Here is a 13,621-nt window from a genome sequence, read left to right on the forward strand (position 1 = left end):
ATTCTTAAAAACCTTATTATAAATAAAACGACATTACCAACCGATTTAAATATCGCCAGCTTGCTGCCCGGTTTGGACTGGATAGAGCGAGAGAACTTCTTAGATGTCCACCTGACAAGGAATAGACCTCCTCCAGCAAGGCGGCGGCGGCGTTTAGGTCCTACCCAGAGGACGTCTTTTCGGGGGGCAGGTAAGAGTTGAGCCACTCTGGTTTACTGCCTAAAAAAGAACCGAAACATTGAGGGGAAAAAAGTTTGGTGTGGAATCATTTATTGCCTAAACTGGTTGCTATTGACAACATAGCACAAACAAGAGTTTTACTATGCAGTTAAAGAATGATGATGCCTCATTCTTTTCTTTTCTACCCTTTGTTTGAATTGAAAGGAATTTCCGTATCTTCAGATTTGCCGTCACCGAACCCCATCCCGCAGCTGTACCCTCAGAACACAGGCGATTGGCCTGAGTACGTGGAGTTTCACCCCTTCTCCACGGAGGAGGAGTCGGAGCTGGGCTACATGGACGACGTGTACCACGAGGAGACCTACGAGGACCTGCTCACTCCTTTCTTCAGCCTGGAGAGAGATACGCTTCACATAGTTGAGGTGACACATTCATGCGACCTCTTCTCTCGAAGCGTTAAAATAAAATGATCTCCGTCTTTTCTTGTCAGAGTGGCGAAGAACACAATCCGATGGTGAAGTGCGAGCTGTGCAACACGCTCACCTTGCAGTTCAACAACCACATCAAGCGCCGGCATCCCGGCTGTGGTCAGAGCGCCGCGCGCAAGGGCTACGACAGCACCGGCGCTTACGTGGACGTCTGGTTCAAAGGGGAGTGCGGCTCCAACTTTCCCTTCTACCTCCTCTGCACTTCCTGTAGGGAAAAGTACCTCGCCGCCAACACCGGCGATCCGAGCTCCAGGAGTGAACGGTAAAGCAAACACAAAGGAAACGATATTTACTGGTAGATTTCTCATAATCTTGCTTCATTTATTTCAGAATTAAAGGCCTGACGAGTGATCTGATTGGCCGCTTGGACAGCACTTCTGATGGTGGGTCTTTTTACTCAAATACTTTCCATCGTTTAGTTTTGCATGAGCAGCGTGCCTCCTTCCTCAGACGACTGGGAAATAAACCACCAAGATGAGAGTGACCAAGACAGACTGACGGGACTGGAGGACTTTGGGCTTCTGCTGAGACCACTGGGATTGACTGAAAAGAAGCTGGTGCCCGACCCCATCGCCTTCACCGAGCCCGATCCGCTTGGGGCGATGGTCTATAGCTTGGTGGACCCCCTAAGGGACAAACTCAAAGGTAGTTTTTATTTACACAATCATTTGCACTTTTTTTCATGGGAATCATTCTGAGGGCTAATTTACAGAAAAAACTAAAAATACCTAAAATATCTGTCCTAGATTTTTATTTTTATTTTTAGCAAGTAACTGCTTCCGAAAGAACTGCCAACTACATAAGCTGGATTCACTGTGCACTACCTTTCCAGACTCCTATTATACGACATGTTTTCTTTTCGCCACTAGGGGATGCTGTGGTGGAACAGAAAGGCTCATTGAGTCTGGGCCAGCAAGCCATGTCTCTTAGGGACTCTCACGACCGACTGAAAGCGCTAAGAAGGGTGACCTCCACGGCTCAAATTTTGCTAGCGTACAGCATGGTGATGCGAGCCCTTTCTCAGACCGCTTGCAGGTAAGTCCACCGATATTTTTCTGGTTTAATATGTCGCTACACCTCCTTCCTGACTCTTTCCTAGTCCATCCGGCGGTCTGGACTCTTTGGGTCTGGCAGACATCCGCATCCTAGTGCGTTTGATGACACTTGCCGCGGCGGGCAGGGCGAACACCTGCGTGGCCAGACGGTCGGACGGCAAGGGGTCACCGTCCGAACGCGGCAATTCCAGCTGTCTTAGCTTCTTGACAGCAGCTATAGGCAGCGTAGTCTCCCGCAGCCCCTCCGCCTACAGGCAGCTGGTGGAAATATGCACTCACGTTAGTATGCCACAGTTGGTAGTCAATGTTGTTAATGGTCACGAATACAAACAATCCTATATTGCCTTTTGTAGGACCTGATGGCAGCAGCTACAGGAATGAACATTCCCAGTAGTGAAGCGCAGCAGCGAGCTTGCTTAACGGTCAGTTTGGTGTCTGCCGTGACGCAGCAGCAACAAGAGCAGCAGCAGGTGAAGGATAACGGCGAGCACTCGGAGTCCTTTCTGGTCACGCAGAGCCTTGTGGCCTTGCTCACCGAGAAGGGTGTTCACTGCTACTGTGCTGACAAGACTGAACACGAGACTCACGGTGAGTCATTTACTAGGTTTTATATTTACAAGCCGCCGTTAGCTTGTTTGTTTTGGCTTTGCGTGACACAATGTTTCGAAAACTAATGGATGATAATACACGAGAAATAAATGGTGAATTTTCCTAAACTAGATGCAGGACACCAAGGCCTGTCTTCCACCTGCCCCTCTGCCCACCGTGGCACAAGAGTGGGCCCTCTCGAGCTGGCCAACGCTCTGGCGGCGTGCGTGTTGTCCGCCATGCTGAGCAGCCAGCACCGCCAGTGGGCGGCGCAACGGCTAGTGCAAGCTTTGGCCGCAACCGGGCGGGACGGACCTGGGAGAGCCCAAACCTTCAGCGACCTTGCTGGCGATCTGCGTAAATGTCCTGTAAGGAGACTGGAAGGACACTATAATAAGGTGTGTGTGGATCAAAGTCACATAAACACAATGGAATTGAATTATGTGTGTGAATCATGGGAGAAAATCTTGGCTGTTATTTTTTGTGTGTGTTTTTTAGGTGGCCACTTGTTTCTGGAACAGTGAACAGACCCTGCTGGCTACTTGCTCGCAGGATAAAGTGGTGCAGTTGTGGAGCGTCAGTGAGAACAATGCCCAGTTGCATACCACCTTCTCCTGCATAACCAGGTAAGAAAAGTTGCACTTTCAAATCAAATTTAAATATGATAAAACTACTCACCCTGTTTAGATGTCTGACAATGAAACTAAACTAAAAGTAAAATATTTTTTGTGACTCTTTGGTCTTCTCTGCAGTAAAACAGACAAAAATTCCGAGAGGGCAAGCAGATATCATCACAAGTCATCGCCTGTGTACTGGAGCACCGGTGGAGACTTCCTGGCTGCCCCGGAGAACAAACACATCACCATTATGAACATCAGAGGTAAACATAGATTACATGCGTTCGCTTCAAAAGTAGCAAATTTTAAATGAAGATTATAAATCGTAAGTAACGAGGATACGTTGACTGTCTGCAGGCTCTCACTGTCACACGGAGGCTCAGGCATCGCGGGTCACGGCGCTGTGTTGGGCCGCAGCCTTTAGCTTGTGGCTTCTCGATCAGCCCGAAGCTTACAAAGTCCGCCCCACCGAGAGCTTGCTGGTAGGACGGCTGGACGGCTCTCTCTGCTGGCTGCGTGTCACCATGCAGGAACTCGACTTGCTCGTGAAGACCACCGAGTTGACTCACTGCTACAGGATGGAGGGTGAGGAGATGAGGACACGAACGTTTACAAACGGTGTTCTCCTTTCTGGTGAGGTGTTTGCAAGATCTTTGAACATTCTTGTATTTTTGACTTTCCCAGCTCCGCAGTGTGTGGCTTGGCACAGTGAGGAAAAGCCATTTGCAGTCGGCTACCCCAGCGGAAAAGTCCTTTTGGCCACTACTGAGACCTACGAGAACGAGCCCTTAGTATTGCTGCCCATCTACCAGGTGTGACCATAGTAGAATTACATTCTACCCCTGCGTCAAGGTAAAAGACAATGTGAATGTGTTATTTCATCTGAGGTTGATTTGCACATGCAGGATGGTGTCACTTCCCTCAAGTGGGATCCGACGGGGCACTTGCTGCTCTGTCTGGGCAGGTCGGAGGTGGTGAAGATCGTCGGATGCTCGGGGGGCTCCTGGATGACGTTCCACTCCCTCGCGCATTCCAGCACGGTCAACGTCGCCGAGTGGTGTCCCCTCGCCGGCCGAGCCCCGGACCCCATGCTCATGATGGCGGCGTGAGTTTCATCTCGTCCGATCTTTAATCTGATCCTTTAGCTCAAATGGAGGTTAATGGAAAATATGAAAAATAAACGCCTCCCTATTCTCATCAGGAAAAAAAAAATCCTATTAGTAACTGTGTCGTAAATAAATATTGAAGATCTTACATTATGTTAAGATAGCATCTTGATGAGTAGCATTCCAGTAGTAGCATTTCACAGTGTGCAGAAAGATTTTTTTTTTACTGTAACTCTTATCCTTGCAGAGGTTGTCAGAACGGTTCGGTGCATGTGTGGACGTTGCCGCAAGCGAGTGCCGCTGTCACTCTGCCAAGCACGCAGAACAGCTCTTCCAGACAGCATAAAAGCGCCAGTGTCATGGTCTATTCAGCCGTCTTCAAATTGAAATCATATTCATATCAGGATTTTAACAGCAGGGTTGTTTTTGTTTCAGGACAGTGCAAAGTGTGTGTTTGTCCTCCTCGGTCACATCACAGCGGTGAAGTCGCTTTCCTTTTGCTCCAGTGGTCTGGCGCTGGTTTCTGGAGGAATAGGGGGGCTGCTCAACATCTGGTCCTTACAGGTCAGAGAGTATGAGTCACCGCTGCAGTTACAGTAAACCCCCGTTTATCACGGTGGAGATGTTTAAGACCCGCCCAGAATAGATGAACATATCGTTAAATTTAGTATTGCCTGACACGCACTTAAAAATCTGTGATGTAGCGAGGATGCAAAAGATGAGCCACGGTCTACTGGAGAGATGATGGTTCACTGTAGTTGTATGTGTGCTTGCAGGATGGTTCAGTATTACAGACCGTTACGGGTTTGGGATCCGTCGTCAGTACTACGTGGATCCCCAAAATGGGTGTTGTCGCCTGTTTCGGGAGGTCAAAGGTAATGTGAATCCATGAACCAATTGGAGATGATTTTCGCTTAACTTGTCAGTCGCATTTTCTTCCCGCACAGGATGTCTTGTTGATCTGCTGCACCCCCGACTGGATCACTCAGAATCACGTGCTGGCTTCCTGCCGCATGGTCCTAAGAAGCCAAAGCATCTTGGGTCTGCATCGGGCTCCTTGTTTAGCAGTGCTGCTGGAGAGGCTGCCCCTGCTGCTCCAGGAGCAGTATGCCTACGAGCGGGTAACGAATCGTTATGACCTTTTATAACCTTTCAAGCAAAGTGTGACGGAATTTCTTGGCCAATACAAATCAATGAATGTGTTCCTGTTCATTTAAAAGTGTGTGTTGACCTCCAGATTTTCATTTATACATTTATACTCAATGCTAATCTCCTCCCCCAGAACCAAGTGTTGTAGTACCAAGACTTAGCTGCAGGGGGCAGAAGGGCGCTACAGTTCTTCTAGACCTGTCTAATAAACACTTCATGTTTGCAGGCCCACGTAGTTGCCGGTGACCAACTAGTCCACAGTGCCTTCCTGCAGAGTCTGGCCTCTCTCGCTGTCGGTTTGTCGCTAGAAGAGTACCTGTGCCATTACCCGTGCCCACCGCATCACGCCAACCCCAACGCCCGATCTTGCCCGGCCGAATGGAACTGGCTCGCCATCTACGCCACCACCGTGCGTAGCGCTGAGGCTATCGCCAGCGGCATTGTTTTCCCAGAATCCTTTGTGGTTCCAGAGTTTGAGGAGGGGGATGAGGTTGAAATCGCAAAGGCCCTGGTAGGAACCAATTCTTACACACTGACGACTATCATTAAGTGAGTTATTTCAACTAGCTACTGATACACAGGATAACAGTAAATGGAGCTTCAAGATGGATGAACAGCTGATGTCCTGGGCAACCACCCGACCGGAGGTAATGAATACCTATAAAATTGTTTTCAGTGTTTTCTGGATGCCAGTCAAAGGGACTCTGGAGATGTGTGAAAATAGAAAGTGTCTGTACCAATAATGTGACATCACTGGCTGTGAAACCTATTCTGGCTACAACACCAAAGCGCTATCTCATGCACCATTTTTCCACAGGACTGGCAGCGAGGAGGCAAGAGCGAGGTGTACCTGTGGGGGAACGGGCGTTACGGACAACTGGCAGGAATGGGGACCAATCCCACGGCGCCCACTTTGGCGCCCTCTCTGCTACAAACACAACAGGTACTGTGACATTTCCAAGATCAGTCATCGAGGATGTTCCTAACGTTCCATTTTGGCTGTCTTTTAGGTGGTGTGCGGTCAGAACTGCACTTTCATGGTTCAGTCCAATGGGGTCGTGCTGGCTGTTGGGGAAGGACAGTATGGAAGGCTTGGACAAGGAAATTCAGATGATCTGTACGTCCCTACGATTATCGGCGCCTTTCAAGGTAAAACATTTGTTTAAACTGGGAGAATTAGGGAAATGTAGATTTAAGGAAGATATGGAATATCCAAAAAAAAGGCCACGATTTGAGATAATCCGAAAATTTCTATCTGTGTGCAGGTTACGTGGTGACCCGGCTGGTGACATCCTGTGGCTCGGATGGACACTCCATGGCGCTGACTGAGACAGGGGAGGTGTTCAGTTGGGGGGATGGTGATTTTGGGAAACTGGGACACGGCAACACCGAAAGGCAGAGGAGACCCAAACAAATTGAGGCATTGCAGGGGGAAGATGTCGTTCAGGTGAAGAGCGTTTAATTCGAAAGTTAGTCCAAAGTCGTCGTTTTCTTTAATAAGCGTTGCTTCCTCATCACAGCTCGCGTGCGGGTTCCGCCATTCCGCTGTGGTGACATCCGACGGGAAACTGTTTACCTTCGGTAGCGGTGAATCCGGACGTCTAGGTCAAAGGTCATCGTCCAACAGAATGCTGCCAGAGAGGGTAGCCGCTCTGGAGGGTTACCATGTAGGACAGGTAAAGACTTTTTGATTTGCTCTGAACATTGCAGATGACTTAAATGGTAATATTTTTGCAGGTGTCGTGTGGTCTCAATCACACTCTGGTCTTGTCTGCGGACGGAATGATTGTATGGGCGTTCGGAGATGGCGATTACGGAAAATTGGGGACTGGCTCCTCAACGGCAAAATATTACCCTCAGGTATGTTGGAAATGTTTTTTAGCATATTGTGGCTGGGTATTAATGTAAAAGTTGATTTTTGGAACTATGATGTCATAGTATGGCTGCGGCCCATTTTGGGCCCCGATACCAAAGTTAGAAAACCCTAAAATGACAGTGATTACGTGTTTGTCGTTCACATGTTCAGAAAGTGGAGCAGCTGTGTAACAAAGGAATAAAGAAGGTCAGCTGTGGAACACAATTCTCAGTTGCTTTGGCCTGCGATGGACATGTGTACACATTTGGACAAGGTATAGCTAAATTGAAAAGAAAGACAAAATCCTTTTTACATTGTTGATCAACAAAGATGATTCTGATTTTGATTGTGCTCTGTTCATCCAACAGAGCGTCTGATTGGCCTGCCGGACTCCATGCTCAAGAACAAGTCATGTCCTCAGGTGGTTCCGGCCCTGGATGGACACTTCATAGAGGACGTGGCCCTCGGCTGTGAACACGTCCTCGCCCTGTCCTCCACTGGGGACGTCTACACCTGGGGCTGCAATAGTGATGGCCAGGTAGTTGGGCAGTCCCATTTTATGAAGTCTGCCAAGGGCCAGATTAAATATAATACAGAATTAGCTCTGTACAAAAGGTAGCTTTGTAGCTAGCATGAAGGCTAAAAGAAACATGATTGGCCTCTCATATTTTTAATACATTTTTAAAATTTTATTTTGAATACATCAATTTTGCTGTCCTCTTTCCTGCTTTTTCCAGCTTGGTCTGGGACATTCCAACCCGGTGAAGGAGCCCACACTAGTGACATCCCTCCAGGGGAAGAACATCCGACAGATCTCAGCGGGCCGCTGCCACAGCTCGGCATGGACCACACCCTCTACCTCCGTTAAAACCTCAGGTGTGCGATCACACTCCTTGCTTGCTAATACTTCCTCTTTGATATTAACATCTAAATCTTCTGTAGGTGGCTCTGTAAATTCCCAGCTAGGTCTTCCCCAGTGTGTCCCTCCCCAGTACAACGCATTGAAAGGCTGCAGCCCTCATCTGCTCGGCATGCGCCTCAGGGTGCTCCACCACTTCTCTGATCTCATGTACAAGTCGTGGAGGCTACTCAACCTGGATGCCAGGAATATGGTAATCATATCGGCCTGCTCTTCTGTAGCCAGTTCTTGACTTTTGTCTTACTGTTTCGTCGATTGCCATTCAGGTGTCTACTTCGAGGTACACTTCGGGGACAACAGCTATAGTCCGTGGTGAGCTCAGAGGTCTTCTATCACCCAAAGTCAACACTCTGCCTCTGGTACGCTCCATTGGCAGAACGATGACCCAGGGAAAGACATACGGGCCGCAGATCACCGTGAAACGTATTTCCACAAGGTACGTACGATTGTCAAGGGAATAGGGGAAGGTCGCATTTACACTAGTCAGCAGGAATCGAGGAGTTTCCTGATGCTTTTGTGTTTGTTCCTAACCAACTTGCAGAGGGCGTTCCAGCAAGCCCATCTTTGTACAAATTGCCAAGCAAGTGGTGAACCTGAACCCTCTCGAGCTGCGACTACCGTCCAGAGCGTGGAAGGTCAAGCTCATCGGTGAGGGCGCGGATGATGCCGGCGGAGTTTTTGATGACACCATTACAGAGATGTGCCAGGTAAGGGATAACAAACAAACAAAATGGAACTCAAGTTGAAAGTTTTCTGATTTTGCTGGTTTTGAGCAGGAGCTGCAGTCTACTGCGGTGGACCTCCTGATCCGTACACCCAACAGCTTTACGGATGTAGGCAGTCATACTGACAGGTACTGGTGCACTTTCCCTCCAACCTTAATCCCAGTGCCCCGAATGTCCAGTCTCATGATTTGGTATTGTGTCCAAACAGGTTCCTGCTGAACCCGGCCGCTCTCTCCAAAGATCACATGGTCCAGTTTCGCTTCTTGGGCATCCTGATGGCGGTGGCCATCCGCACCAAGAAACCACTGGATCTGCATCTGGCGCCGTGGGTCTGGAAACAGCTCTGCTCCATGCCGCTGGAAGAGCCTGACTTGGAGGAGGTGGACCTCCTCACCTTTCGCACCTTACAAGGCATTCTCCACTTGGACAACAGCGGCATTACAGAGGAGAATTTCCATGTGGTGAGAAGTCCGTCATCTGTGTGTCATTTGTTCCTTCTGTTTTCAAATGATGAAAAATTGGAAACAAAAGTTTTGGTCTCAACCTCGAATTCCTTTCTCTCTCTCTTCTTACTGCATCTCATCGTGAAGATGATCCCACTGGATTCGTTCGTGGCCCACAGTGCAGACGGCAGGCTGGTGCCAGTGGTTCCGGGAGGTCAAAATATTTCCCTCAATTTTTCCAACCGCACAGAATACGTGGAGAGGGCGCTGCAGTACAGACTTCATGAAATGGACTCTCAGGTTTGAAGCAAAGACAGTAGTACCCGGAATCCCACCGACCCCTCTTAACACCTGCTTATTAAACAGCAATGCATTTTATTTTTGGACCGCACTGTAATGTCCGTGGTTGGCATTTGTCCAGGTGGCGTCGGTCAGAGAGGGCATGTCGGCCATCATCCCCGTTCCGCTCCTCTCCCTGCTGACCGCCCAGCAGCTGGAGCAGCTTGTATGCGGCCTGCCCGAGGTGTCAGTGGAGACGCTAAAGAAGCTTGTCCGCTACCGGGACATTGCCGAGAGCCACCAGCTGGTGGCTTGGTTCTGGCAGAGCTTGGAGGAGTTCACCAACGAGGAGCGCGTGCTTTTCCTGCGCTTCGTCTCCGGCAGGTCCCGGCTGCCGTCCAACCCGGCTGACATGACGCAGAAGTTCCAGATCATCAAGGTGGATCGGGTGAGTCAAGGCTGTAAAATGAAGCCCGATCCAAAAAATATATTATAAAATACATAAACAGGAAATAGTCTTATAATAAATGTATATTTTTTTTAGCTTTATTATTATTCTCCTGAATTTTTCCTTTGTGGGTCAACTAAAGATAAATGTGTGTCCTTCCAGCCCGTCAACGGCCTGCCGACGGCCCAGACGTGTTTCTTCCTGCTGCGCCTTCCGCCGTACACAAGCCAGGCGGTGCTGGCCGAGCGTCTGCGCTACTCCATACACAACTGTCCCTCCATCGACATGGACAACTACATGCTGACGCACAACACGGAGCCCTTAGAAACCTCCGACACTGAGGACTGAGCCCGCCATTATATGCAATGACTTTTAATTTATTTTCCCCATGGGTGAGTGTTGTTGTTTTGCATTTGTGTGAAGTATCGTGTATTTATTGCAGTGCTTGAATCGAGAAGCCACTGATATAATATAGACTATTTCTTATCATATAAGCCACAGAATCAATGTGCCTGTTTTAAGATGTAATTTAAGTACCTGTCCAATGTAGGCAGTGTCACTGTAAAATAAAGACTGCTTACTTCTAGCTTTTTATTTTATTTTAAATTGACGTGCAAATTTAAAATTTGAACAACGAACGTCTGAACCACAGTATGAGGCAAACCACTCGTTCACCATTCTGCCCAAAACTACCATGTTGAACATCGGGATCGTTCCATATTAATTACATATTTGACAAAATGTGCATTAATAAAATGTTTCAAATGTATGTAATTTAATATGGTGTTACCCCAGATATGTGGAAGAAAATGGATGGAGGCATCAAATATGAGGAAGACCACAGCTTGAGCAGGTTGGCCCATTGCTAAAGATATCCAAGTGTGTCCGGTCCATCATATTGAATGTGGCAGTTCAGCCCTGTGAATTAATACAATGACCTTCATAAAGTAACAGTATAGTGACAACTACTTAGTTTCCACTCTCTGTCACAATGTGATTCTTTTAGGCAATGCTAATTTATCCTCAAGTTTTTAAGATTTTTATTTTTTATTTTTTTTTATCATACTGTGCTGCTGAGAAGACCTTATTCATATTATTTTGCCAGCTGCTTCGACAGACGCCGTAGAATTCAACCTCCAGTCAGCATTCTTGCAGCTGAAAGAGAGTGTGAGATAAATATAACATCCATATTTCATCTTAACAAGGATGCACTAATCTCAGGTAAAGGCCAGTGTTGGGGAAAATGTCAACATGGCCTACAGCTGTTTTTATATCTCTACTAAAGAAATGAATGTGAATTCACCTGAATCTTGTAATGAAATAGATCGAGTCAGTCGGAAATGAATTTGACCAAAGGATTCCGACTTACCAGAAGGTTTCGCAGGTAAGCGGCATATTTATCCATCGATAATGGAATTTGTTTTCAGCTACGCTTTCCATCTTTTATGATGTTTTATTTAAAGTAACCCTTTGTTTTTCTTTTTATTCCTGTAAAAGACCAAAGCATGTCTTTCCATCCTGAATTTTTAATTCATGAAAGGAGGGTGCGACCTACATAGTCTCACAATCTGAGTGCAAACGGTTACCTGATCTCCTCCCCCTCCCCAAATCAGAGCACCATACTGGGAATTGGATGAACTTTTCCAAACAAGGACAACCCAGGCTTTTTGGGTCAACACGTCGCTGAGGTAATGCGGTGATGTGACGCATTCCCTGAAACCCCCGCGCCTGTCTCTTCACCATCTCTGTTTACAGGATAGGCGGAACGTTGACCATCATCACACCTCTCGGACACTTTAGACTTCAGACTACAGTTTCAGCCGCTGATGACATACTGCCAACTAATGTTCTGACGCTCGCGAAAAGGAGATCAGGACTTGATGAAAGGCTTTGAGGGTATTTAATGATGGCATCATGTTGTTTTTTTGAGCCTCCAAAAGCAGAGTACGTCATGTCAACCAAAAAGGATTATACAACGTAAAAAAACGTCAGCATGTTGGCTAGTGCTTGTTTCTGGATGCCCATGAGGATAGAAGAATACATTGCCCTGACAAAGTCGAAATTTTCCATTTCACCCAAATTTTAAAGTTGAAGTTAAGTCAAAAATGTCTTTACAATAATATGTATGATTCACTCGGGTATAGCACCATAACTAAATTTGAACCACATTCTTTCTGGTATAACTAAAACACCCATTAAAATGTGGAAGCTGTGCAATATAGTAATAACTATTTATGAGTAAAGCCCATATACATAAATGTAAATGGTAAAAGAAAATACCGTTGATCCCTTAAATTATTTATGGTTTAAAATGGAATCCATTAACACTGAATGTAAATGACAACACTGAAAATTCACAGATTTTTTGGGGGGTCTTTTTGATGTTGTGTTTGGAATATGCACTTCAAAATGTGTATCTCTTATCGAGATTTTGCTACATTGCTTTCTGTGAATTATTAAAAAAAAAAGTATTACAGTACATAAATGTAAGCTAATTGCTACAGTACAGTTTTTATTTATTTATTATGTGCTCTTATTTGCCACATTTGTGCTGTTCTGGTAATTCTGGTATTCCCGCCTCTAACATTTTAGATTTGTTGTTCCTTTGCTTCCCGATTTATGTATTCGGAACGCCGCACGCAGATAGTGTACGGGCGTCAGAGTGAGTATCTAAAGTCGCCCTAAATTGACATTATTTACTCTTCGTTCTTTACGTCCATTTTCTGCCACACATACGCGCTTCACTTCCTTCGCGTGACCGACTCTCGAGGGTAGGGCGTTTTGCCCATACCAGTGCACACGAAAAGACAATTCACAAGAGAAGAGTAAAAAGTCCCACTTGGCGAGAGGCTAAAATTGAGAAATATATATACTTGTGTATATATATGGCAGTGGACACACGTGTATAGTATATAATATATGTAAATATGTGTGTGTGTGCTACTGCTTGAAGCAATGCTAAAATATTTTATTTGTTTTTCAAGAAACAACTCATCAATCTGGGCTAAGTGGAACGGCGTGTTGACAGACGAAAAATCCACTTCAGAGAGGCCCCAACAATCCAATACAAGGAAATGCTGGAGTCACTGGCCAATATGATGTCCATCAACCAATTGATGACCGCTGATGCCAATTGCAGTGAGTACAAAAATTGTGTTTTCTACTGTTATGACACTTGGTTACTGACCGCTGAAGGAAACAATGACTGTGATTATGGCCCATGATCAAAATGTGTTGATCCCATTGAACATTGATGGGAGGAGCTTGAACTTGCAGTCTATATCGGGCGGCTTTGTTTTCACATTTTTGAATGACTAATTCAGTCAACAAAGAAATATCTTTAAGAAAGTTGAACAAGTCTCGTAGCCTGAGAATAGTGTGTGCCGTACTTCCGCCGCAGCCTTTCCTAGCCGCTGAGGTGTGTCTTGGGATTTAAGTGGGATTTACGAGGTGCTCGGCCATTGTGGGGGGGCGGCCGGTGAGACTGCTTTGATAAATAATGCAACGGCAGCGTTTGAAGGAGGAATGCGATCTCCGGCCGGACCTTTCTAGAAGCATCCAATAGAGCACTTGGATCAGGTTCATTTGTTTAACTTAAGTTTGAAGACCCTTCGTTTTTTATTACCATGTTGGGAGTACCAGCAGGCTTTCGAAGACTTTAATAATTAATTTCCCTAACCATCATTTAAGGAAATTAACAATGAATTATTAATTTACTTTTTTTCATTAGCAGTTAAACATGAAGCCAAGATGACACAAAGCAGCTCAT

The 13,621-nt window shown here is 46.4% G+C and overlaps 1 protein-coding gene across 1 annotated transcript in view; it reads left to right on the forward strand.

Annotated features, from left to right (window-relative positions):
* The window catches only part of LOC133163394 (probable E3 ubiquitin-protein ligase HERC1), a 44,394-nt gene that overhangs the window by 14,740 nt on the left and 16,033 nt on the right, over positions 1–13,621 (forward strand). The window contains exons 45-86 of the mRNA XM_061293240.1: positions 60–190; positions 385–602; positions 671–930; positions 999–1,051; positions 1,119–1,313; positions 1,538–1,703; positions 1,768–2,002; positions 2,077–2,311; positions 2,444–2,709; positions 2,810–2,937; positions 3,064–3,191; positions 3,286–3,513; positions 3,613–3,740; positions 3,834–4,033; positions 4,282–4,396; positions 4,470–4,598; positions 4,811–4,909; positions 4,982–5,155; positions 5,410–5,694; positions 5,765–5,830; positions 6,001–6,126; positions 6,194–6,332; positions 6,449–6,630; positions 6,704–6,859; positions 6,921–7,043; positions 7,210–7,312; positions 7,407–7,576; positions 7,776–7,914; positions 7,981–8,150; positions 8,224–8,393; positions 8,499–8,664; positions 8,734–8,810; positions 8,891–9,143; positions 9,273–9,425; positions 9,547–9,852; positions 10,015–10,244; positions 10,648–10,705; positions 10,958–11,073; positions 11,177–11,236; positions 11,350–11,540; positions 11,608–11,748; positions 12,837–12,990. Of these exons, the coding sequence (XP_061149224.1) occupies positions 60–190; positions 385–602; positions 671–930; positions 999–1,051; positions 1,119–1,313; positions 1,538–1,703; positions 1,768–2,002; positions 2,077–2,311; positions 2,444–2,709; positions 2,810–2,937; positions 3,064–3,191; positions 3,286–3,513; positions 3,613–3,740; positions 3,834–4,033; positions 4,282–4,396; positions 4,470–4,598; positions 4,811–4,909; positions 4,982–5,155; positions 5,410–5,694; positions 5,765–5,830; positions 6,001–6,126; positions 6,194–6,332; positions 6,449–6,630; positions 6,704–6,859; positions 6,921–7,043; positions 7,210–7,312; positions 7,407–7,576; positions 7,776–7,914; positions 7,981–8,150; positions 8,224–8,393; positions 8,499–8,664; positions 8,734–8,810; positions 8,891–9,143; positions 9,273–9,425; positions 9,547–9,852; positions 10,015–10,200 (6,058 nt within the window). The 3' untranslated portion in view covers positions 10,201–10,244; positions 10,648–10,705; positions 10,958–11,073; ... (2 more) ...; positions 11,608–11,748; positions 12,837–12,990. The remainder of the gene's footprint in view (positions 1–59; positions 191–384; positions 603–670; positions 931–998; positions 1,052–1,118; positions 1,314–1,537; positions 1,704–1,767; positions 2,003–2,076; positions 2,312–2,443; positions 2,710–2,809; positions 2,938–3,063; positions 3,192–3,285; positions 3,514–3,612; positions 3,741–3,833; positions 4,034–4,281; positions 4,397–4,469; positions 4,599–4,810; positions 4,910–4,981; positions 5,156–5,409; positions 5,695–5,764; positions 5,831–6,000; positions 6,127–6,193; positions 6,333–6,448; positions 6,631–6,703; positions 6,860–6,920; positions 7,044–7,209; positions 7,313–7,406; positions 7,577–7,775; positions 7,915–7,980; positions 8,151–8,223; positions 8,394–8,498; positions 8,665–8,733; positions 8,811–8,890; positions 9,144–9,272; positions 9,426–9,546; positions 9,853–10,014; positions 10,245–10,647; positions 10,706–10,957; positions 11,074–11,176; positions 11,237–11,349; positions 11,541–11,607; positions 11,749–12,836; positions 12,991–13,621) is intronic.

The sequence above is a fragment of the Syngnathus typhle genome, linkage group LG12 (genome assembly GCF_033458585.1).
Source record: "Syngnathus typhle isolate RoL2023-S1 ecotype Sweden linkage group LG12, RoL_Styp_1.0, whole genome shotgun sequence".
NCBI classification, from domain to species: domain Eukaryota; kingdom Metazoa; phylum Chordata; class Actinopteri; order Syngnathiformes; family Syngnathidae; genus Syngnathus; species Syngnathus typhle.